Below are 25289 nucleotides of genomic sequence, written 5' to 3' on the forward strand. Positions count from 1 at the left end.
TGAGCTGTTTAAAGATTCTGAATTTTAACCCCTTGTGAGTCATGTCATTTGTAAATATGTCTTCCCATTTTTTAGGATGTCTTTTCATTGTGTAAAGCGGGCTCCTCTGTTGTGAAAAAATGTTTGAGTTTAATTAGGTCCCATTTGTTTATTTTTGCTTTTGTTCCTTTTGCCTTAGGAGACAGATCCAAAAAATTGCTATGATTCATGTCAAAGAGTGTTTTGCCTACGTTCTCTTATAGGAGTTTTATGGTTCAGGTCTTACATTTAGATTGTTAATCTATTTTGAATTTATTTTTGAATGTAACGTGAGAAAATGTTCTCATTTCCTTCTTTCGCATGTAGTTGTCTAGTTTTTCCAGCACTACTTATTGAAGAGACTGTCTTTTCTTCATTGCATATTTTTACTTCCTTTGTTGTAGATTCATTGACCATAAGTGTGTGGGCTTATTTCTGGGCTTTCTATTCTGTTCAGAACAGCAAAGCTTCTTAGCACATATTTTAATTATATTTATATCTATATAAAGATAGCTCTTCAATCATTATTGAATGAAGGCAGGTTTAAGATGATAGTTTATCACAGTTTTCCCCAAAGACTGAAATAACTTACTCATGGTTATGTTTGTTAGGCTTACTCTGATTTGTCCACCAGCTCCTGCTAGTTTGTATACTCAAGTCAGTTCACATTTATTTCTAAGCATAATAGCATATAAATAAGCATTTTAAAACTTCCTTATAAGTAAGATCTGATTTGATTCATCATTTTAAAAACCAACCATAATAGTATCAAAGGAAAAGAAGTAACTTAGGTGGAATACTTTATTAAAATACTCGGATATACAATGAAGATAAAGTCCTAATTCAGATCCCATGAAAACATTCAGTATATTCAGTAAGAACATTTATTGTAAATGTAATCATTAGAGTAGTATTCTGGATCCCTTCTATTTTTGCTATTTCATATGATGAATTTCTACCAGCTTTTACAGATTGGAATTTTCTATAAACTATACATACTAGATCATACTTGATCTTGATGGTGCTATTTGGGATGATTTGATACAGTCGCCAGGCTTCCTGATGTTGTGTCATATAATGGATTTGAAAAGGAGTATACAGAACTCTAGAGAAAAACACATTGAAAAAGTTACAATTTTAGGCATTAAAATATGAGACTTCTTTCCAGATCATGTAGAGTACAGTGAGTTTTTAATGCATTTTCATTGGAGTAATAACTACAGCATTCTCAACTGCCACTTCAACACCTCTAGCCCACACTGCCTGAACTGCTGACACAGGTGTGGTAATGGTATCTGCCCAATGTCCTCTGGGCATACGAGCCACGGACTCAGCCTCACCTCTGGTGGGGTGGGGAAATGCAGTCCCAGGGTCTTGACTACTTCTTTCTATGATGCTGGTTTCTCTAAGTCTGCTGTTTTGATTACAGTTAGGTTAAATAATACAAAACAAAAGTTATTTTCAAAAAAACTCCACCGACTGATTTCAGTTAGGAGAAATATATTTTGCTGTGTATGTTAGGAAATTAAAACTTGCTAAGTTGTATAGGACAAACAACTTGATTTCTTCAACAAATAAATTACAAGGGAAAAATAAGAGAGAGAAAATGAGACCTAGAGATTAAAAGAGACTTAATAGACATGTTTACCAATTTGGATGCACATACCTTATCTATTTAAAAAAAAAAAACAGCAACAATAACAACAACAACAAAGTATAAAAACCCCTACTTATATATGAGACAGTTGGGGTAGATTGAAAACTGACTGAATATTTGATTGTGTTAAGGAATTTTAGTTAAATTGTTTAGTGTGATTCTGTGGTTATATGTTTTTTAATGGTCTTATCCTGGTACAACGAAATCTTTACAGGCAAAATTAAATGATATCTGGAATTTGCCTAAAAACACTTTGGTTGATACTAAGAGTAAACCATGATGCATACTATGGACTCTGGATGATAATGACATGTCAGTGCAAGTTCATTAATTATAAGAAATGTACCATTCTTGTGGGGTATGCTGATAAAGGGGGAGGCTGTGACTATGTGGAGGCAGGGGATATATGGAAAATCTCTGTACCTTCTGCCCTGAACCTAAAACTGTTCTAAAGCAAGTGAAGTCTATTTTCAAAAATAGCACACCATTCTGGTGGATGGAGAGAGTGGGTGGCAGCAGAGGTGAAACAAGAATAACCATGAGTTGATAATTGCTGAGGTTAGCTGATGGGTATGTGGTGGTTCATTACACTGTTCTCTCAGTTTTTATATCAGAATATGAGAATTTTCTCTAAGAGAGAGTGTTTTTGGAGAAGTCAGCTTCTCTGTTACAATGTCAAGGAAAGTGCACTTAGTTTAATTAATACAAAGTCATTTGTTTCTGAAATGATCGAAATCAAAATAGCAACAAAAGTTAAGGCTGTGACAGTATTTCTTCTCTACCATTCTTAGTGGAAAGAAAAAAGAATATGAAAGAGGAATGACTAATATGAAAAATGTCAAATTTAAAACATTTTAATTCCTTACATCATTTGTAACTTTCAGACACTAAAAGTTAAACTAGCTAAAGATGAAAAAGATTACATTTTTCTTAGTAAATATGAAAATAGTTTTATATTACACCTGCCTACTTTGTCAAGAAGATACATTACATTTGGTTTCTTAAGTGGGCATTTATTTATTTATTATCCACTAGGTAGGACTACATTTTCATTTTCACTCTATGTCTTGATTGTCTTGACAAATCATCCAAATGAATTCTTTCTGTGCTCTGGGAAATATCTTACTTCTTGTTTTCATTCCTAATGAAACAATACTTAAAGTGCGTATGAAGTCATTATTGAAGATGCAGTGCCCTTCAATTTCTCCTTTCATCTTCTAAGTTATCAGGTAACAGAAATAAAAGAGTTAAGGGTTATGTTCGACTTTAACCACATCACCCCTAAATACTAGAAACCAACTGATCTGACACCTTTGCTGCTCACTTTCACTAACGGAAGCAACTGTTTATGTCCTACTTTCATTAAAAAATAATAGTGAGAAATGAAACCTAAACTTTCTATATGCTTCACTTTGACAGGGGAATGATTTTGATACAATATTTCTAAAATCAGAGGTAAGGAAGCTTTCATACAGAAGTGATGTGTCAGGGCTAATCCTATTTTATACCCAAATGAAGGTTCCTATTACCCACTTAAGAAAGGGATGAGAGAGATTTTACTTGCCATTTTCTCTCTAGCCTACTTCACACTGCACTGATGAGGAGTAGCCCTAAAAAGAGCTACAAAGATGTAACACACTAACTTCTCCTTTCTCCTAAGTTTATCAGGTAATGGCCCTCACAGCCCAGACCTGAGTTGAAAGAGAGCACAGAATACTATCCTTCCCTCTGTGTTTGGGAATAAAATATGAATAACAGTTGATGAAGAGTTCCTGCAAGGAGCTGACTAATACTCTGTGGGTTAAACTGGTATTTTCCAGATTTGTCAGCTCTCTTTGCATATGAACAACGACCACAAAGCCATTTAACAGTGAACGGATTCTACAAGCAGACGGAAACCATCCTGAAATGGAAAATTCTCATTGCATACTTAAAGAAACAAACTCCTTTCCACCCCCAAATGACATAACTCCTCTAAAGCATGTCTCAGCCGTGATGTGAGAACATGTCCAAATAATGCGTGTGTGTGTATGTATCCCCTTCTGAAACAATACAGTTCACCGTTACCACTTACCTCGATTTTCTCTGGGTTGTTCCAGTTCCCATAAATTGGATTAACAAATGCAGAGTTAACACTTCTTTTAGTTTTCCTTAAAGCACACAAGGCCACAAAAAGAAAAGTAAGTAGAAATTCACCACAGAACATTTTCAGGTTGTTATCTAGTAGGAATCTTTCAGAGACACATTCCTTAGCCAGTGTGTGTTCTTATTTTTACGAAGATATTTCCATAAGTACAGCCTTTTTTTTTTTTTTTGCAGAACACCAAGGCAACCACATTCTTGAAAGCAATTTGACCTCTGAATATTTAGATCCAAAGAAAGCCAAGGACATAAAAAAGTTGTTCTTAAAATTGATTTCTTAAATATTACTCAAATGATACAAAGGGTACAATATTAGAAAGAACAATGTAACACAAAGCTCAACTGGTTATAAGGAAAGGCCACCTTAAAGTCCCATAGACTTGAGAAATGCCAAAACCACCACAGCCTGCGGATTATGTTCCATGACAGTGTCTGTCATAAAGATCTGCCGCACATGAGTCATAATATTTAAGATTTTAAACAGCAAATTAAAATGGGGGGGTTCTGAAGAGATTTTTATGTTAGTGTTTCCTTTCATGAATCATGAAGAGACATGTCCTGGGTTCTCACGCATTGGTATAGATCTGAAGAATTTATTCTGGTAAACTGAGCTCCTAAGTGATCATTTCCTTTTTATACATTAACTACTTAAGAATCAATAGACTTGTTAGAAGATAACTAGCCCTGGCAGAGTCAGTCACAACGGATGAAGAAAAGATGCTCATCGTAGGAACAAAATAAATACCAACCAGGTAACCAAATACATACTACTGGAGATAAGGACAAGCCCATACATGTGTGTGCCTGTGTGCGTACACATACACACCCCTCTACATATACACATGGTGGAGAATGGAAGATCAATTCCAAAATGACTGCCAATGTCTTGAAGAGGCAACCATGAATATTTTTGCCTGATCAAAGCATAATGACAATTAATGTTTGTCAATAATGTAGCCTTAAATCCTAAAAGAAAAGGAAGTAAGTAAAGAGAAAATCTTACTGGTTTACTTTTTGAAAAGAAATTGTCAGAGCTATAACCTATTATTTCATCTACCAAACCACATGGTCCTTTTCTAAAAAGCAACAGTATTAGTGAGCCTATAACAGCATAATCTGGGCAATAGTATTTGGCTGGCACTACATTCTCCCTGTGGATTCAGTGTCTTCTAAACTTTTTGATCTCCATTGTTGCTACATTGTTGAATATTGACAAATATTCAATAGCTTAATCGATTCACCTTCATTGGATCTATACTTTGGTTATCACTGAAGAGGGCCATAGCAGCCATTTTTATAGGTTATTTTCTGAAAAAACAAACAAACAAATATAGATATACTCTTAAATTGCTCTAATTAAATTGAATAAGCGTTGTCTGATTCTTTGCCTTCACTCTCTCTAAGACTATTCAATGTTAAGTTCACAGAGTAATAAGCTCAGTAAGTGGCATAGTTAGGGCATGAGTCTACACAGGGTGGCTCTCAAAACTCAGGCTGGATGGGAAGTGAAGGGCCATTTTGAAATGTGTCTAAGTATCGAAGGGAAAGCTGGCACAGGCGTGACTGAATATGGAGAGAGGGAGGATTCAAACAAAATGGAAATTACAAGATAGGTCAAGATGGGACAGCTACAAACACCGACAGCTCAGAAAAATTATTTTTGGCTGAAATCAGGCATGAAATCAGGAAATAGGAGGAAACCCAAACCATAAGACTAGACAGGACAGATGGTTCAAAGACTGGGCAGGCAACCAGTCACTGAAAGGACAGGCTCGGCTGTCAGTTGGAGAGAAGAGAGGTGCAAGCAATACAAAAGATCTTGATATGAAGTGATTATTTATGGCTTTGAACTGCTGGGACCCCAGATGACTGAAACCAATATTGGCATGTGGAAGTCAAGGAAATTGATCAGTTTTCCAACCCTATTAATTCAGCTATTGAAGCTACTTTTCTTCTGAAAGGATTTCAAGTCAAGTCATTTTCTATTATTTCTATTAAAATGAAGCAGCCAGCCCTTGGGAATTGGGTGACTATGAAGAAAGAAAGCTGATACATAAGTGTGAAGATGTGGAGTTGTAATAAAAGAAGGGTCACAGTATGAGCGATGGAAGGTGAACAAATTATGTTCACTTCAAATTATATTTATTAGTAACCTTGAACTTTTATTTTTCCCAGACCAAGTGTATGTCTCACAATATTGGACATCTCTGAATGCTGGGCTTAATTCTTAATGTTTCCTCTCTCACAGGTAAAATATAACACACTACCCATAGATACTTCCATGAAGTAAATTTCTAGCGTCAGCTTCATACAGTTATTATTTCAAGTTCCACGATATAATTTTCCACCTTCATCAATAATATGTTTGATGCTCAACCATAAATGACTTTATTCAAAAGGATGGATCCTGATATGAGGGAAACAAAATGTTTTCTGCCAGTTCTAACACTATATGGTGTAATGATAAGTCTGCATAAGGCTAAAAAAATGCTATGTTTATGTTACTTTATCTGTCATTAGCCAGATGGCTCTTTAAAGAGCTGAGGTGTCCAAGAATGGAACCACCTCTAGGAATCAACAAGGCACTGACTTAAAAGTTCAGACTAGAGGAAAAGAAGCTGCATGAATCACCCGAGTTTTCCTCCCCTTACTTATCATGCATTCACTTAAATTATTATTAAGTTCCAGCTACATCCAGTATGTGCAGGCACCATGTAAGGTATGCATTTCCAATTTAAATTTGGTGAGCATATGGATACTTCTAAAGGAATTGACTTCATGGCTTATTAACTAACAAAATTGTTTTAGTGTTTGTTAAAAATATGAAAGTATTAATAATAGATATCTGAAATTATTGTACATGGTCAATGAAGAAAAATGAAAAGACTAAAACAAAAATTCATCTATGTTGCATCCAGTAGAGATGACTTGGAGGTCATCTCTTTATTTTATATATTCCTAACAGCTTTATACACTGGATCCAAGGCTCATCTATGACCTGTACTTGTGGCAACACTGGAGCCTTAACATACTAAGCGAGGCCAGAGTTGGAACCAACATCCTCACGGATGCTAGTCGGGTTCTTAACCCACTGAGCCACAATGGGAACTCAGCAAACCACACTTTCTGAAACTGGGTAATCCTAATTTCCCTCTCAAGGTGATCAGAAGGGATAAACATGATAATTTATTTACCAAAAGATATTTGCTGTGCATATGTATGTGGAGGAATTTTTCTCATGCTTCCACTAAAGAAATGCTTTCTACTTTTGCTTATAAATGCTAAGAACATTCTAAGGTCCAAGAAATAACTGTCCTGAGTTAAGTCCCTGAAGAAAAATGATACCTATAATGTGGTGACTCAGTCCCTAAGAAGGTGGAATGCTAGAATGCTGATTACATTATTTCCCATCTTTCATATTTATTTATTTAAATTTATCCACTATTTCTAGGGTGCATACCATCTACTAAATACTGTCCTAGGTCCTGGATGTTTACAGCATCAATCACAATGTGGTTCCAAATCTAGAATTTCTTTTGGAGGATAGCAATTCACTCGATTTCTGTCTCTTAGATGAAAGTACATTTTTATAACACGACAGGTAGATGCCCACTAATAGCCCAGTGCTATTCTCTTTACCTTTTTATTCTCTCCTTCTTTTGCTATTTATATTTTCTTTTAAACTTCCTACTTCTTTCTCCTCACCCCAGTTTTGGGACCAGTGAAGGGATACTGGGATAAAGGAAAAAAAAAAGGAAGTGGTAAAATTAGTAGTAAGACTCACTGTAGGACTCTTTACTTTCTTAAATAGATTTTTAAAAATAGATTTATTTATTTATTTAGAGCTAGCAGGAGTCTTTGCCATCATCTCGTTCATGCCTTTTTTACAGATGGGGGAAAGTCTTCCTCACTAGATTATATGTATTCTGGAGGATAAGGACCTTGTCTGCTTTACTCTGCTATCAGCAGGAATCATCTGAATGTTTATAGAAAGAATAACAATGAGTGCCTGTAGTCTGAAGGCTTAATGGTACCACAAAATCCACTCACCAGCTCTCTAGTCTGTTCCTCCATGCCCACTCCCAGTAATATCCTTCATCAATACTCAGAGAAAAAAAGACGTTCATTCTTACTGTTGTTACCATGGAGCACACTTGTATTTAGATTTCTGTTCCACTTAGCCCAAGACTTTAAGTGGGCTGGGAGCCTACTTTTGATGTCTGTCTCTTTGCATTTTTTTTTTTTTCAAGCTAGTTAAGTGCCAGCCCAGAGGAGTTGCTTGGGGGCCTTCCTGAGGATGAGCAGAGTAGAATAGAACTGGGATGGTCCTTCTAGTTTTTCATTACAAAGAAACAGAAAAAAAAATCCTATTGTTGGAGAAAAAATTAATGGGGCACAAATACCTCATTTTATAGTATTTGAAAAAATAAAGATCTGTGTTCCTTATGTCTCATATGTATCTCTGAAAGATGAGAGGTGTGAAATAGCCATGTATCCCAAAATATCAGTGGGTTGATGTGAGTTCTCTGGCTATGAAGTATTTGATTTGTTACAACTGGGGAAAAATGTTTTCAAACCATAAAAGTACATGTGACATTTTTTTTAAAAGGATTCATCTAAATTATGAAATATAATCATTTCACTGGTGGAAATGGAATTCATTTATTCTGGAAGTCATGGCTATTATATTAAATTTTGCTTAGCCTGATTAATGGTGAAGCTGGGGTATCCCAGAGAAGTAAATCTCAATTCTATTCTACTCATTTCCACCTCTGTCATTTTTAAACTCTTCAATTAGGTTTTTCCAAATGTTTTCGGTCCTAAGACTTTCTATGAAGTCTTTCTAAGTGCACTAATCTTTCAGATAAAAGGAAAATATATTATAAATCCTAATAAAAAATATTTCTGGTCCCTACTTTTATGCATATCTATTTTTAATGTTCATTAAACATGTTTCTCTCTGCCAAGAAGAGATATTTTTAGAAATATTTGTTTCTTAACCAGGGTACTAATAATTTTTTCCTGTCTCACTGTAAAAATTAATGAGTAGTACCCTTTTATTTTAGAACCTATGAAAATGAGGGTTTTTTTAATTTGCTCATTTTTAACTTGTAGTAATAGGAATAAATTGGTGCATTGCATTTCCTGAGCAATTCACCTATATTTGTGCCACATGATTTGCATATATCATCTTTCTTTTTTCAAAACCTTAGACAAGTCTTATTTTACACCTAGTCTCTGATCATTTCCAGTCTAAACTTTAGCCTGTTTTTAAGGAGCAGTATCACAAATTTTAAATTGAGACACAACTTTGTCCCTATTGTAATAAAGACACACTTTGCAGCTTGCAAAGGTAAGCACAATAGAAGAATATAAGACAAGTGGGAAGTAGATAGGAAGTTGGGGAAAGGGATTCTGAGAACTGGAAAGTAGAGTCAGAGGCGATGAGATGGGGACGGTACATGAAATGGGTATTGTGAGAGTTTGTTTATTTAATGTAGGGTACACCTTTGATTCTACGATTCTCCAACTCACATTTAAGCAGGACAAAGAATCAGTTACATAGGCCACACTCTCCAAAAAAAAAGTTACTTATAAAGGCATCTTCTCCAACTTAGAAGAGAAGATGTTACGGTGTGCCTCCTGTCACCATAATTTAAGATAACAAAATAACATTCCCCCAGTGTTAGCTTAGGAAGAACAGCAAGGGAGTTCGCTAGGTTGTTTCAACTAATATCTTTTAAGCTATCATACTGGGACTATGCCAAAGTGAACCTCAGTAAAAACTGTCTAGGAGAGGACAGTTGCAAGAAGGAAGGTAGATTTAATGGAACCCTTGAAGTACAACATTGCCTTAGAGAATTTGATTTGGGGGCCATATTCTTGTTTGTGTTTATCATAAAAAAGCCATTACCAAGATTACAATTTGCAGTGCGTAACTACAGTATGGCACCTTAAATCCGTTACAAGAATCTATGGATAGAATGTAATCACAGAACATCATCAGGAAGTATAAGAAAGAATAAACCAAATCTGTTAAATCAACCTTTTCTCACTGATTATAGACTCCTGTAAAATGCTGTATTATCTATCTGACTAAGAAAAAAAGGGAATAAATCATGAGGAGTGGTAAGCAACAATATTCAGCTATACAATGGTCTCTACCTTTGGCAAGATGATGACTTTGTTTTAGAGAAAAGGATTAAAACAATCTGTAAGAAAAGAAAGAAAAGAAGCAAGCCAATTTGAAAAAGCAGGGATAATTTAGGGGGCAAATCCATGAGCTCAAGTTTTCGTTTCTCCGTCCTTAAGGCACAAGCTGAAAAAAAATGGATGAAAAGGGTGAGAAATAATTGGGTTCGCAAACATAACCAGAAATGCCACAAAAGGCAGAGGAAAGGATTAATCATCCAGTGTCACAAAACCAAAAAACTGGGACACCACATCTTGCTAAACTGATTCATATAATATACCAGCTGCCATATTCCTCTCCTACTCCTTTCAGGCAGGAAATAAATACCAGCGACCACAAAACCTATCACTGTTTCATGCAATCTTGCTGTGGCAGAGTGCTTAAATGGGAACATGCCCAGGAATATGGAGGCAGTTCATATAAATAAAGCTGACCCAGGTTCCAGAGCTTAACTCTAAGGAGACCCCACGCTGCCCATGGGAGCACAGTCGCCACCAGCTTCTCCTCCTCTGAGTGTGGTTTTCTCACATTCACAACCGCCTAATATGAACCAGAGGCAGCAGTAGAAGCATCTCTTTGGAAGAACATTTGAAAGCACACTTTGAGCATTTTTCTTGACCTAGTAAAATTACTAGGAATCAATCTATAGGAAATAACTAGAGAGGAAGGCAAAGATTTATGTAGAAAGAGGCTCATTGCAAATTATTGATCATAAAGAAAAATTAGATACAACCTAAATGTCTAATAATAGGAACATGGGTAAATAATAGGACAGGTACTTGAAAGATAACCCTTTTAAGTAAAGCTTTAAGCATGTTTAGTGGTATATGGTATAAGGGCAGTGTTTCTCAAAGTGTGACCTGTGGATCGCTGGAGGTCCTAAGGCTGCTTCAGGTAGCATACACATTCAAAACACTTTTCAGATAATAAAGTTCATTGGTATAAAAGTCATTCAAAGTACAAGATAGACAAGACAGAGTTTTCCAATGTGTTGATATTTTCACCAATGATGCAAATGCAATGGTGGATTAAAACCACCAGTCCCTTAGCAGGAATCAAGACAGTGCTACTGAATTCTACATTGCATTCTCCATCACTGTGTGCTTGCTGTAAAATTGAGGGAGTTCCTATCGTGGCACAGTGGAAAAGAATCCGACTAGTATCCATGAGGATGTGGGTTCGATCCCTGACCTTGCTCAGGGCTTGGGGATCCTGTATTGCTGTGGCTGTGGCATACATAGGCTGGCAGCTGTATCTCTGACTCAGCCCCTAGCCTGGGAACTTCCATATGCCATGGGTGCAGCCCTAAAAAAAGCAAACAAACAAACAAAAAACAACAACAACAAAAACCAAAATGACCTTGAGAAAGCAGCAAAAATTATTAATTATTATTAAATCTCAGATCTTCAAGTCAAATACAAGTCTTTTTAACATTTTGAGTAGGATACATGAAGCACTTTTGTGCCATATTGAAGACGTACATACTCTCTTATGGAGAAGCAGTGTGAGATTGAGAGCTGCTTGATACACTAACCACTTTCGGATGGAACAACATTTTTATTTGAAAAAATGACTCACAGTCTGTGGTTATTCAGACCGGGAATTTGGCAGACATTTTCTTAAAAATGATGAAGTAAGGCTGTTAACATTGAAGAAAACACCTAACGATACTTTTTGCCAATGATAAAATTCAAACGTGCAAACAAAAGTTAGAATTTTGAAAAACCTGTGATGTCCACCATGAGCACAACAGCTTCTCAATACTTTAAAAACTTACGTGATGAGATATTTTTGTTATATCGTGTAATAAAGTGTTTCGACATTTGACAAGCTGCGTAACTCAACAAACTGATATTTTCTAAATGAAAAATGCAAGATGTTACAAAGTCGCACATGGTGAAATGGTCCATTCAAAGTGCAAAAGAGACCAATGGATTTTTAAAAGTACAAAAATTTTATTGGTACAGTTTCAGATTCCATATTATACTTCTACTTAATGAAACTATTACAAGGTCAAGTTTCGGTGTACTATAAAAAATGCATGATTAAAAAAAATTAAAAAATGCATGATTGCCTGAGAAACTATGAAAATAAACCTTCCTTTTCAAAATACATGTCTATGTGAGGTTGAAGTTTATTACACTTCAACCAAAACAATGCAGAAAAAGTTTTAATGCAAAAGCAGATATGATTATCTAGCACCAGCCCTCACTAAAATTTCATTTTGAGTGTCTGTTTCACACTAAGCATTGGTGCTTCCAATATGAGTAACTATTTATTTACCTGGCTAACATAAACTTTTCTTTATTAAGTTTGTGCTAGATTCTTCTTCTGAAAATATTTTTCTTTCCCCTGTGAATGTGATGCCTCAAAATCCTATAGTTGGTAAAATTTATTTTTTATATTTTATATATATCTATATTATATGTATTTTAAAAGCTGTTTGTTAACATGGAGATTTATTATTTTACATGAAAATACTTTTAAATATGTCTTAGTTTTAATTTTTCTATGTTAAATTTTCATAGTTATAATCACCTTATAAAAAAGCCCTTTGGGGTTCTCAATAATTTTCAAGGGTATAAAGGTATCATGAAAGCAAAACATCTGAGACATAAGATAAACAAGGAGAAAAACATTTCAAGGATAACAATTCAAATTTCAAGATGAAAAGTATATGTATGGTGTGCATACTGATAAAAGTTTGGAAGAAGATACATCAAAATGATCTTTGTATCTCTGGGTCATGACATTAAAGATAATTTTTAATTCTTCTCTTGCTCTTTCTTCTATATTCCAAAGTCTATTCATTAGGCTGCTGTGTATCAGAGTCTTGGGGGTGGGTGATGGTTTTACAATTTAGAAAAGTTCGTGAGGTATTTCTCCTGCATGGGTTCCTCGCCTCCACCCTGCCCTGGCTACCTGTAACTCATTTGCCTGAAAGATAAGATCCCTACCCTTCAGGAGCTTCCTGCCTTCAGTCTCTTGACTGCTCTCTTTTGGCATTTCTTCCCAATGTCTACCTTTCGCCTCTGTACTACCGAGTGCATCATGTTTTTCCACAATTCCTGCTTCTGTTCTTCAGTGCCTTCCGCATTGGCCAGGGGCTTGGCTAACTCTGGAGCCGGATAAACCACTTCTCTTCTTTGTACACCACGGTACTTTGTGCATCCTACTATCCATAATAGATGGTATTTTTGTTAGTTGGTATGAAATATTTTCCCACGTAAATCACTATATGAAAACTCACTCTAATTTCCTTATTGAATTCCCTTAGACACAATCTCTTTGCTTAAGAACTGATTGCAGTATTGAAGTTAATTATCAGTTTTCATGATTTCCCATAGCAGTCACCTAGCAACTGGCTTCTTTCTCAACCTTTGGACGATTTAAAGTTGACAACACTATGTAAGAATCTGTCTCGAAAAATGAACTTAGTTGCATTCACTTATTTACCTTCACGTCTCTCCCACTTGAATGTTAGCTTCCTAGAGGCAGAGCTAAAATCTTCATTTCACAATTGATTTAGGAACCATTATTTGAGCCCCAAATATGTGTCATGTACTCTATTACAGAGCTACTCAGGGTGGTTTATGAACGGTTATGGTCTTATTCTGTTTATGGTTCCATGGTGAGATAAATATAAAAACTGAGAAGAGGTATTTAGAAATGTTTGTAGCTACTTGACAGTCTGTTGAGGCTAAGAATAAGAAATTTGGCCTAGTATTTTGTGTGTCTTTTAGTTTCATTTTTTCGATACTTGTTACAAAAGCATTGGTATGTGATGGGTTGAAAACAAAACAAAACACAGCTGGTCTTTCATCACACACATAGTAGTGTGGACGGCTCCGTTCTACTGATGCTGAGTATTCAAATATGAGTAACTACACATTTGCCTGGCTGACTTCTACTTTTCATTCAATAACTTTTTGCTAGCTACCTCTTCTGAAAATACATATTCTTTTCCTTTCTCCTACTGAATGTGATACCTCAAATCCCACAGTTGGAAGGGAATGAGTATTATATAACTTCCTTTGAGCAGACTGAAATATTTTTTCATGTAAATTGCTCTATGTGAAAACTCACTCTAATTTTCCTATTGAATTCTCTTAGACACATAATCTGTTTGATTGAAACTGATTGCAGTGTTGAAGTTAATTATCATTCTTCGTGATTTCCCTTAGCAATCACCTAGCAACTTGCTTCTTTCTAAATCATTTTAGACAATTGCGAGTTGAGAACACTAGATGACAATCTATCTAGAAAAATTGGCTTATTTCATTATGACTCACAAATACCTAAAAATCCTTTTAAATATACCCTATTTTGGATTTATTAATATGAAAGTTCTCTTGGATCTATGAGTAGTTTAGCTTATGATACTTAAAAAATTGAAGAAAAGAAAAAAAAGCTGAGTTCCTGCAGGGGCGCAGTGAGTTAATCATCTAGCTTTGTCTCTGTGGTAGCTTGCAGGTTGCTGCTGTGGCACAGGTTTGATTCCCCAGCCCAGCACAGTGGGTTAAGGATCTAAAAGGGCTTAGGGTGCAGCTGCAGCTCATTTGATCCCTGACCCAGGAACTTCTATATTGCTCAAATGCAGAAAAAGAAATTGAAAAAAGCAATCAAAATGCATTGTTCTATTTTTTAAAACATAAAGAGAAACTGTAAGCACACATGCACATGTTTAACATTCTATGTAGATTTCTTAAAAACAGTCTTTCCCTGTTTATTCCCAGTAAATTTCCTATCATTTTTTTCCTTACCTGCCCTATATTTTATTCACACTAGCTAGGCCATTCTCCATCACAGTTTGTGCCTTGACACAAGTTGTTCTATCTGATCTTCCACATTTTCATCTGAGGGATTTTAGTCCATGAACTTGGACTTGAGTGATGCAGCACATCCTCAATAATCCTTCTTAAACCTCCCTACTACACACTTTCAAAACAGACTTGGCTTCTCCTTTACCTGTGTTTCTCCAGAGCTTTGTAGGAAGCACTGTATATGCTTAATACATACTTGTTGAAGAACTGACATTATTTGCTTAAGTGCCTTTTCCACCAGAGTGTAATTATAATTTGTAACTATATTCCCAGCCCCTAGCACAGCACCTAGTACATAATAAGTGCTTAATAACAGTTTGCCAACAAGTACATGAATGAATCACTAAGAACTTCCGATATATGTGCTTCTTTTTACAGAGACCAAAAAAATAAGGAGTTCCCATCGTGGCGCAGTGGTTAACGAATCCGACTAGGAACCATGAGGTTGAGGGTTTGGTCCCTGCCCTTGCTCAGTGGGTTAACGATCCGGTGCTGCCGCGAGCTGGGGTGTAGGTTGCAGACGCGGCTCGGATTGCGCGTTGCTGTGGCTCTGGCGTAGGCCAGTGGCTATGGCTCCGATTAGACCCCTAGCCTGGGAACCTCCATGTGCCGCAGGAGCGGCCCGAAGAAATAGCAAAAAGACAAAATAATAATAATAATAATAATAATAATAATCTGGTCTTTCAAGTTCTGTTGTCATTCTATTCTTTGATTCATTAGCGAGCTAGAAAATTCCAACATAATAAACAGATTGTTGAACTTGTAAGAGTGTCCCTAAGGATGCTTTTAAAGAGAAATTGTGTAAAAGATGATTTCCAAGCTGAAAAGCATCTATTGGGAGGATGGCAAAGCAGTCAGTGAAGAAAAATTATGAAGCAGATCTCATCCTCCCCACTTTCAAATTCCCTACCCCTCTGGCAACATTAATAAAGAACAACACTGAGAATTCTGATTCTTGAGCGAAAAGGGGCTGAATGGATTTGCTACACGCCACGGGAGAGCTACATGAGTAACGAACAGCACCCCCCTCACTTATCTCTACCGCCGTCCCGTCCTTCCTCATTTAAAGGGTTACCTCTTTCAAGGAGCAACTCGGATTTTCCTACAACACATTCTTCTTCTCTGATTGCTTGGATCCGAGGAAACAAATGCAACAGAGAAATATATCAGGGACTGAAATGCTGTCTTCTTGCTAAAGTAAGATTTACAGTGAGCAGAGAGAAGATGCCGAAAAGTATGTCGAATACTGTCCTGGGAACTGTTTCTGTCAAACAGTCGCCCATATTAAAATGGAAAAAATGGCTATCTTCAGATCAAATCATCAGAAGATAGGGCTGTTATACAGGGAAAGTGCTCTTTATATATTTTTTTAACATAGAAGTTATTTCTTAGACTTCTTGGAGTCTGTATTCAATAACGATGGACTTGAAACAACTTGGGATAGTTAGCAGCAACAACACAAACACACACACACAATGATGCTTGCATTATTCCAGACGCATTCCTGACACATTGCATGTAAGATGATTTTGCATAGTCACATAATATCATAAATGACCAAGGAACTGTTGTATAAAGGGAGCTACTAATTACGTAGTAAAAATAGCAAATAATTTTGAAATTCATGCAAAATGTAAGAAATTAGAATGATATCCTTATAAGCAAAACTGGTAATCAGATTACTAATTAGATAGATGCAATTAGGTTGTCAGATGCCAGGCAGTGTTTTTAGGATGAAATCTGTCACTCATAGAGATATCCACATTAAATGACATAGCATGAGGACAATATTGAGAAGAATGAATACTGCAGCTCTTTTAAGTAAATTCAATTCCCCACCTCCCTGAAATGCTCAGGTGTTTTGATACTTGGTTTCTTCCATAGATTATGAATGTTCATACTTACAGGTTTTTGGCATTATTTAATGTTCTTCATTAATATTCTAGGATTTAAGCTTCTGACTATAGGCTGATTTTGCAGCCCATCATGGACTCCAATAATGAGCTAAGAGTCATAGATGTAGGCATCATTTGTATTTCCTTTATTTGCTTTCAGCTTCTATAGAATGCAGTGGTGGTCAGTCAAGTTGCATTGAAAATTTTCAAGAATACCCAACAATGATATCACAACTTTTAGAGATAACTGTGAGGATTCTAGTAGGAATAAATTCTGGAGCATGGAGGCCAAGAAAAAATATTTCCTGGAACATAAAATGTTCATTTGGGCTCAAACATTCTACTGAGACAGACTGAAACTTTGATTTAAGGAATACTGACTCAGATGAAACTTTGTCCTATCTCCCTGCCCACCCTCGTTTAGTGGGTCAGGGATCTGGCACTGCCGTGAGCTCTATGTTGAGCTTAAGGATATAAATATAAATAGGTCAAAGATCCTGCCGTCGAGAGGTTTACTATCTGTTATGTTATAATCTGTTATTTTTTGAGACATCAAACCAAAAGTCAATGAGACGAGTGAAAAGCAAGGCTGAGGACATAGCGCTTTGGAAGCCTAGCTCTAGGAATGCTTACTTTTGTCCCAAGTGACCTGGGAAGATTCGCAGATGACACAACTTCTGTGGTTAGCCTTTAAGAATGTTTTCTCTTTTTTATATTTTATTTCGATGGCAGAGGAAGACGTAAACCTAGCATTTCTGAAACTTTGTCCTATCTTCTTTTGACCAATAAGTTCTTGGCCATTAGTGTCTGGAAAGATGGCATCTGGTATCACTCATTCTATGTCTTGGGCATATTCAGCCAATTCCAATACTTTGATGTATTACTGCAAATTTACCGGTCCAGAGACATCTTATTTTTCATTTGCCCCACCTGTTATTTATGAAACATAAACTGTCTGTTAGGTAAGGAGCTGGCTAAACAAACACTGCCATCTCTGCTTCCCAGAGACTTATCAGCACACAGAATTACAATTGAGTCCCAGATATGGCTGTTTTAACCATCAGTCAGCTGTGCGGTCTAGGCCACCGTACAGATGGATTTGTCAAGTGTCTTGTCTAACATTGAATTGTAAGTTAGACACTTTTAAAGATTTTTTGAAATAAGCACTAACTCTCTTAGTAAACTGTAATGCAAAGACAAAGATAGGTCACTACTCAATTAGATAAAAGGCACCCTTATAGCTGAAAGACTAATGCAGTGACATTATAATCAGGGAATACTCAGGTCCCAAAGGACCAAATTCTAAAGTCTAATTAAAAATAAATAGGAGTTCCCATCGTGGCACAGTGGTTAACGAATCCGACTAGGAACCATGAGGTTGAGGGTTCGGTCCCAGCCCTTACTCAGTGGGTTAACGATCCGGCGTTGCTGTGAGCTGGGGTGTAGGTTGCAGACGTGGCTCAGATCCTGCGTTGCTGTGGCTCTGGTGTAGGCCAGCGGCTATGGCTTCGATTCGACCCCTAGCCTGGGAACCTCCATATGCCGCGGGAGTGGCCCAAAGAAACAGCAAAAAGACAAAAAATAAATAAATAAATAAATAAAATAAAAATAAAAATAAATAAATAGGAGTTCCCATTGTGGTACAGCGGAAAAGAATCTGATTAGGATCTGTGAGGATGCAGGTTCGATCTCTGGCCTCGTTCAGTGGGTCAGGGATCTGGCATTGCCGTGAGCTGGGGTGTAGGTCACAGATGCGGCTTGGACCTGGCATTGCTATGGCTCTGGTGTAGGCTGACCGCTACAGCTCCGATTCAGCCCATAGCCTGGGAACCTCCACATGCCACAGGGGCAGCCCTAAAAAAGCAAAATAAATAAATAAATAAATAAAATAAAAGTAAACACACTATATAGTCATGCCTTAAACTGTGGATGTGGCCTATACAAAACAGTCATTTGGGAATTACTGATTTAGTTCAACTTTCTTATTTTATGTATAAGAAAGGGTAGAACGCCAAAATCGATGTCTTCCCCATTGCCTAACCTGCTTTTCTTCCCAGGTTTTTGGATCTCTATTAGTGACATTCTCAACCACGTAGTTGTCTGGCTGTAATATTATTGGATCGACTTTGACATGTGCTTTTTCCTCACCTCCTATATTAGGTCAGTGGCTACTGCTCAAGTTCACGTTCTCATTGTCTCTCACCTAAACCTCTCCAGCAGGCTTATGTCTTCTAGACTGCCAATCTCTTTCCCAGCCTCCCCTAGTTCGTTCTCAGGCCCTGCATTCTCTCTTTAACCATAGACATGATCTTGTCACTCTTCTTACCTTCTTAAAACACTTCTTGTCATTCTTAAAATACTTTGCCAGTTTGTATGAGTCAAGTCCCTCGCAGGAAACAGCTGACCTTCAAATTGGGAAATTTGAGGAGTGTTTCATAAAGCGACAATTTTCGAGGTATGCACAGACTGTAAAGCAACGATATGTGATGGTGCAGTAGGTTGGGCCAGTGACATCAGGCCTGTTGCCATCCTAGGTTGGAAGGAGGAAGGCCCAGAAGGAGTATAGTTGTAGTACAGAGCTTAGGGGCTCCTCTTGGACCTGTCGCTGCCAGTGGCCAGCTGGAACTATGCTGCAGAGTTATGAATACCCAGCCCTCTTTCTCCTTCTTCCCTCAAAGTGCTCTATTTTGGCCAAACATAATACAAATTCAGATGACAAGGGAGCCCATAATGCAATCCATGAAGGTCCATTGTCCAGAACTCCCTTCCACCCTTTTCCATTCTCTTCGGTGGAGCAAGGTAGAAGGTGAACCTGAGGGGACGGTCAGAAGATAGCCAGCGCTCGGCCCTATTTTTTTTAGTGGATTGGAACTCCTTAATAGGTGTTAAAAACCCTTAGCCACCTGTCTACCACATAATTTTCTACATGGAACCGAATTTGTCCCCTCTCCCCTATATTCTATAACCATGTCAGCCATATGTTTCTACATTTTCTTTCATTGTCTTGAACCCTCTTTCCTCATCTCTGCCTGGTTTCTTCATCTTTCAAGTCTCAATACAGATGCTACCTCCTCCTTGCAGCCCTCCTCATCCATCTGAATTGCTGGCTCCCCAGAATATATCACCTCCACATGATCAACCAAGGCTTTCCCTGTGCACCATTCTCTCCACTCGGAATAAGAGGGGTTCTGACTTCATGACATCCTCAGCCAGAGTAGAGATGTGGTCAGCTTGGGAAAAAATGCTCTTTTTCCTTTGAGGCCTCATTTATGGACCCATTCTAGCACTTCAGGACAATAAAAAAAAGGGGTGAGAATTAAGGCAAAAGTATAAAAGAACAGGCTGCATAGGAATTTTTTTGTTCGTTTTGTTTTGTTTTGTTTTGTTTTTAAGAGAAGAAGAAAAAGGAGGAGAAGGAGACAGAGGAAGAATCATCCTTACCACGCATGGTCCAACCCCATTATTAAGGGCAAGATCTCAAAATTCTGCTCTCAATTTTCCTTTTCTAGCTCAAAGTAAACATTTAGCATATGTATTTAGTGCTTTATGCATATATTGGCAGAGCATAGCCAATATATGCATAAAGCACTATGATTGGGGAGTTAAGTTCATGGATCTTAACAGCTATACTTCTTGTGGGCAAATGCACATGTGGAGAGAGCAAAGGTTTGCAAGCATTATGAGATGACCTTGGTCATTGATGCTAGCAGAATTTCAGTTCACTAAAGCTAAGTATTCATTTCCGGGACCAAGGCAGGCTCACTAGTGACACTGCAGATGAATGCCTTGAGGCACAGAGTAGATAAGGTTTCAATTTTGGCTAAGGATAAATATTCATTGCTGGGCCCAGGTTAGGCCTATCCAGGATCCCATACTAGAAGAGACGAAGAGAAGCAAAACTGCCTCCAAAGAACCATATTGTCATATAAGGTGTTAGGAGTGGGAAAGGGCCTGGGAGAAAGAATAATATTATAGAGATAGATATTTTATTTGGAGGTCAGGGCAACTCATTCATCAATCTCAAACAAGAATATCTGTACTTCTCATGGGTATCTGGCATAGCTTTGTGGGGTCCTAATCACCCTTTTCTCATCAGAAATATAAACACCAATTATACTTTTGATCACTCTTTCCTTCCATTAATTTTGGTTTACATTTCTACCATTACACACACCATAGTCAAAAATATACTATAATGGAATATGAGTCAGAAAGCATATAAGATAATAATCTCACAGATCTATGAGCTCTTTTAGGACTAATACATAGGAAATCTTAAATGTTTGGGGAATCTATCATGAGGCATTCCCAAGAGCACATCTAGGTCTTATAATTTCCTACTTAGCAAACTTTCCACTGTTGCATATACTTACTTACAATCCTATGAAATTATTTACAGAATTTTTAGAAAAGACATAGATGTATCTTATTTCTCAGCATAACTGGATGAAATATGTTTGCTAATTTTGAACTTTGGTTCATGCATTTATTAAATCAAAAGAGTCCTTCAATCTAAAATATGGCACAAATGAACCAACCTACAAAGCAGGAACAGACTCACAGACATGGAGAACAGCCCTATGGTTGCCAAGGGGGAAGGGGGAGGGAGTGGGATGGAGTGGGGATTTGGGGTTAGCAGGTACAAACTATTCCATTTAGAATGGACAAGCAATAAAGTTCTGATGTACAGCACAGGGAACTATATCCAATCTCTTGGGATAGAACATGATGGAAGATAAAATAAGAAAGTGAATATATGTATGACTGGGTCACTTTGCTGTAAGCAGAAATTGGCACAACAGGGTAGAGCTACTATACTTGAATAAAAACATTTTTTTAAAAAAGCAACCCTTCATAAGTGCCACCAATGCCGCATAATAAACAGCTATGTATTGAATATTTCCCCCCAGGCAAAGATCATATAATCCAAAATAGGAGTGCAATGGGTGTTATGTGATTTCAGGTAAATAAGTATCAATAGTCCACTATTTATTTGTAAGCATTAACCTTGATTTCTAGGTGTAGGCTTGATTGTCACATCTACTTTGTATTAACTGCAAACTCTAGAAGGCTGCTATATTATTGTTTCTTCCAAAGTGTTAGGAGTAAAAAGCTGGTGGATTTTGGACCATGGGGACAGTGTAGTGGATACCTTTCAGAGGCCTTTCCTGATGACCCTCATCCTCAGCACTTTAGTGTCTTCCATGGGATCCCAAAGCCATGTTTGTACTATTAATCCTGCCCCATATCTCACCCACAGTTGATCTGACCAGAAATGGGATCTTGACCCAAGTGGGTTAATCGGAAAATGGAAGACAAAGATTTAGTCTCTCCAGAGATCTGGGGACATAATGAGTAACAAACTTCCACCCTCTAGGAAACATCTTTTCATTAAACAGAGAGTAAAGGAAAGAGTCTCTCCTTTGGAAAGAGAATCACCAGAACTGAAACACAGAGCAGAAGTGGGAGGCAGAGGAAGAATACCACTGGGTCCAGGCTTTCCTGAGATCTGATCTCCTTATTCCTACCCTTGAGCTTCAGAAGACATGTGCACTGTTACACTAAATTCTTTATTTTGATTAAGGCACCTTGAGATGCTTTCTTCCCCTGCAATCAGAATGTCCTCACTAATACACTTGGTGGCAAGTAGCTAATAGAAAGGTCACAGAATATATAATAAAATCCAGGAACCACATCTCTTAAAAAACAACTTTAAGAGGCTCATTGCTGTGCTTGGCACTGTCTGAGCATACAGTGTTTTTAAAAAATTAATACAAAAAAGTTCCTTTCATGAAAGTCACTGAAGGGCCTCTTATGCTGCAGATTCTTTTTACAAAATCTAATGAAAAAAATCTTAAGGTTAAGGTTTATTTAGAGAGGGTGATGAATTTCCTGCTTACATCAATTCCTGCATATCTTAAAGTTTTGGTAGTATTTTCAAGGTTAGTTACTGTTATTTCATTTAGGCCAAATATTCTAATGTGCTTTAGGGCTCAAATGAGTTCATGCAAAAAGACATTTTAAAAAAAGTTAATGTGCAATGTTTTAATTTAAATGTAGTCAGCAAACATAAGCAATGCTTTTGGTGATGCTCAGAAGTATAGCTAATATTCAATCAAGTATAGGTAATCTTCAACAGGCGTGGATTGTGTATCAGTTACGTATACAATGCTGGAAACTGGGGATGTAAAGATAAGGACTAGTTAGTATGGGAACTAATTAAGTAATAACACTACGTAATGGTGCTCTAACTGTCTTCTTGAGGACAACATTCTGACAAGTCAGTGACTAACCCTGATGGGATGCCAGGATATTTTTTGCTTAGTATAAAAAGACACATGGGTTTAGCTAGCTGTGCCAGGCAGAGGGTGTGAAAAACCATGTGCTTTGGGGGAATGGTGAGACTTTTCCCAGGGGTAGGGTGGGTGTGGAATGGTAGGATGATGGAAAATTAAACACGGTGTAGTGGTCTTTGAACATCGCTGCTTGAGTTTTCCTTCAAGTAACTTAGAAACATATGCACCTCCTTTTACACTTTAAGTTAATGTCTAAAAATTTTATAAGTTTAGTGGTGATGAAGAATGTACTTTCTGAAATACTTTGAGTTCCCTAAAATTAAAAAATTTGTCTGCCATCTCATCGAATTGACAAAGCTAGTCCTGTCTATCCAACCAACCAAATCAAACTTAATTTCCAGAAAAAGACTGACTTCATTGTTCAGCTCAAATGTCCCTATTAAATCATGTCCCAGGGAATCTAAAAAAAAAAAAAAATGGTATCCATGAAATTGCTAACAAACAGAAACAGACTCACAGACATGGAAAACAAACTTATGGTTACCAAAGGGGAAAGTGGGGAAAAGGACAAATTAGGGATTAACAGATACATGCTACCACATAAAATAGATAAACAATAAGGACCTACGATACAGTGCAGAGAACTATATTCAATACCTTGTAATAACCTATAATGGAAAGGACTCTGAAAAAGAAGACACGCACACCCCACACGTACACACATATAACTCAACCTCTGCTGTAAATCAGAAACTAACACAACATTGCAAAACAACTGTAATTCAATTTTAAAAACTGCGATTTCAAATTCTAGATGGGAAAGGAGAGAAAGAAGAGGGAGGGAGGAAGAGAGACAGAGAAAGACTGAGATGGGGGAATTTAGAAGTCTTTGGTAAAGACTTAGCTCCTGCTCCCCTTTTGGTCCTGCTTATCTCAAATCTCTTATTTTGTTATGTGAGTGTCTTTTGGAGGGCTACCTTCTCAGATTCTCCCTCTATTTGCACCCCCCCCCCAGGGGTGTTCCCCTGCCTTCCCCCTTGCAATTTATTTTGGTAAGTTTCAGGACAGACGTAGGTAATAAAGACACCTGAGAAGGAAGAAATGAGGGAGGCAAAGCCCCGGGCCCAATGCGCCTTTCTGATTAGAAGAGAGTCTATGAAGTTTGCGCCTCTGCCAATGGACTCCCCTGAAACTACTTGTGCTACAAATCCTTGCGAGGTCTCTGAGGCTTCAGGGTAAGCCCCCTCCTTTCTGAAGACCCCTGGCAGAGGGAACAGTGGTAGCTCTGGGTTTGGTCTTCCCCACCTGTGGGCTGAGGCAGGTCTGGTCCCTTTGAGGGACTCTGTCTCTCTTCAGTCCCACCAGTGGGAACTTCCTCACCGTGGCCCCTAGGGCAGGGAGTGCAGTGAGCAATTCAGCAACGACGGGGCATGATCAGGGTGGTACGACTGGAGACAAGCAATTCAGGAGATTCCTAATAAGACTGAGAATATAGTCTTGAGTAACATCGTTTTGGAGAGTGGTGGGGAATAAAACCTTTGTCTTGAGATTTTTGAAATCAGAAGTATAGGGAGAGGGAAGAAGACAGGGTGGTAAATCAGATACTGTCTTGCTCTCAAGCCCTGGGCCTCATCCATCTCTATTAGAAGTAGAGATTAAGGCTTGGGAACTGATTGATTGAGGTACCTCAGGAATTTTAAAAACACCAAAGTCAGGGTTCCTGTGGTGGCGCAGTGGCAGTGGTAATGAACCCGACTTGTACCCAAGAGTACACGGATCCGATCCCTGGCCTTGCTCAGTGGGTTAAGGATCCGGCATTGCCATGAGCTGTGGTGTAGGTCACAGATGTGGTTCAGATCCCGCCTTGCTGTGGCTGTGGCTGTAGGCTGGTGACCCCTAGCCTGGGAACTTCCATCAGCTGTGGATGCGGCCCTAAAAAAGACAAACAAACAAATAAACAAACAACACACGAAAGTGTCTCTCTCTCCCCCCATGTGCCGTCATGTATTTCTACCATATTCTATCAACCATCCTTCTTTTTTTTGGTCCAATTCACACATCCTTGGGAAATTTAACGATTTAAAATTAGTTTTTAAGGATTAAAACACAGTCCAATCCACTGTAAAACTCCCAATAGTATCAGATTCTCACTTCTCTGTCTTCTGCCCTTTCCCCATCTCACACTTGAGATCTGACCATGGCTGCTGCCTGGAGGAAGGAAGAGGATGAGGGGCATGGTCTCAGGATCTGGCTTTATACCTGCCA

At 37.8% G+C, this 25289-nt stretch overlaps 1 protein-coding gene across 1 annotated transcript in view; it reads right to left on the reverse strand.

The window, feature by feature from the left end:
• Positions 1 to 801: 801 nt before the first annotated feature.
• The window catches only part of MALRD1 (MAM and LDL receptor class A domain containing 1), a 600618-nt gene continuing 576130 nt past the window's right edge, over positions 802 to 25289 (reverse strand). Inside the window, exons 40-41 of the mRNA XM_047755391.1 lie at positions 3750 to 3825; positions 802 to 1123 (exon numbers count right to left, since the gene is read on the reverse strand). Coding sequence (XP_047611347.1) covers positions 1043 to 1123; positions 3750 to 3825 — 157 coding nt within the window. The 3' untranslated portion in view covers positions 802 to 1042. The remainder of the gene's footprint in view (positions 1124 to 3749; positions 3826 to 25289) is intronic.

The sequence above is a fragment of the Phacochoerus africanus genome, chromosome 12 (assembly GCF_016906955.1).
Source record: "Phacochoerus africanus isolate WHEZ1 chromosome 12, ROS_Pafr_v1, whole genome shotgun sequence".
NCBI lineage: Eukaryota > Metazoa > Chordata > Mammalia > Artiodactyla > Suidae > Phacochoerus > Phacochoerus africanus.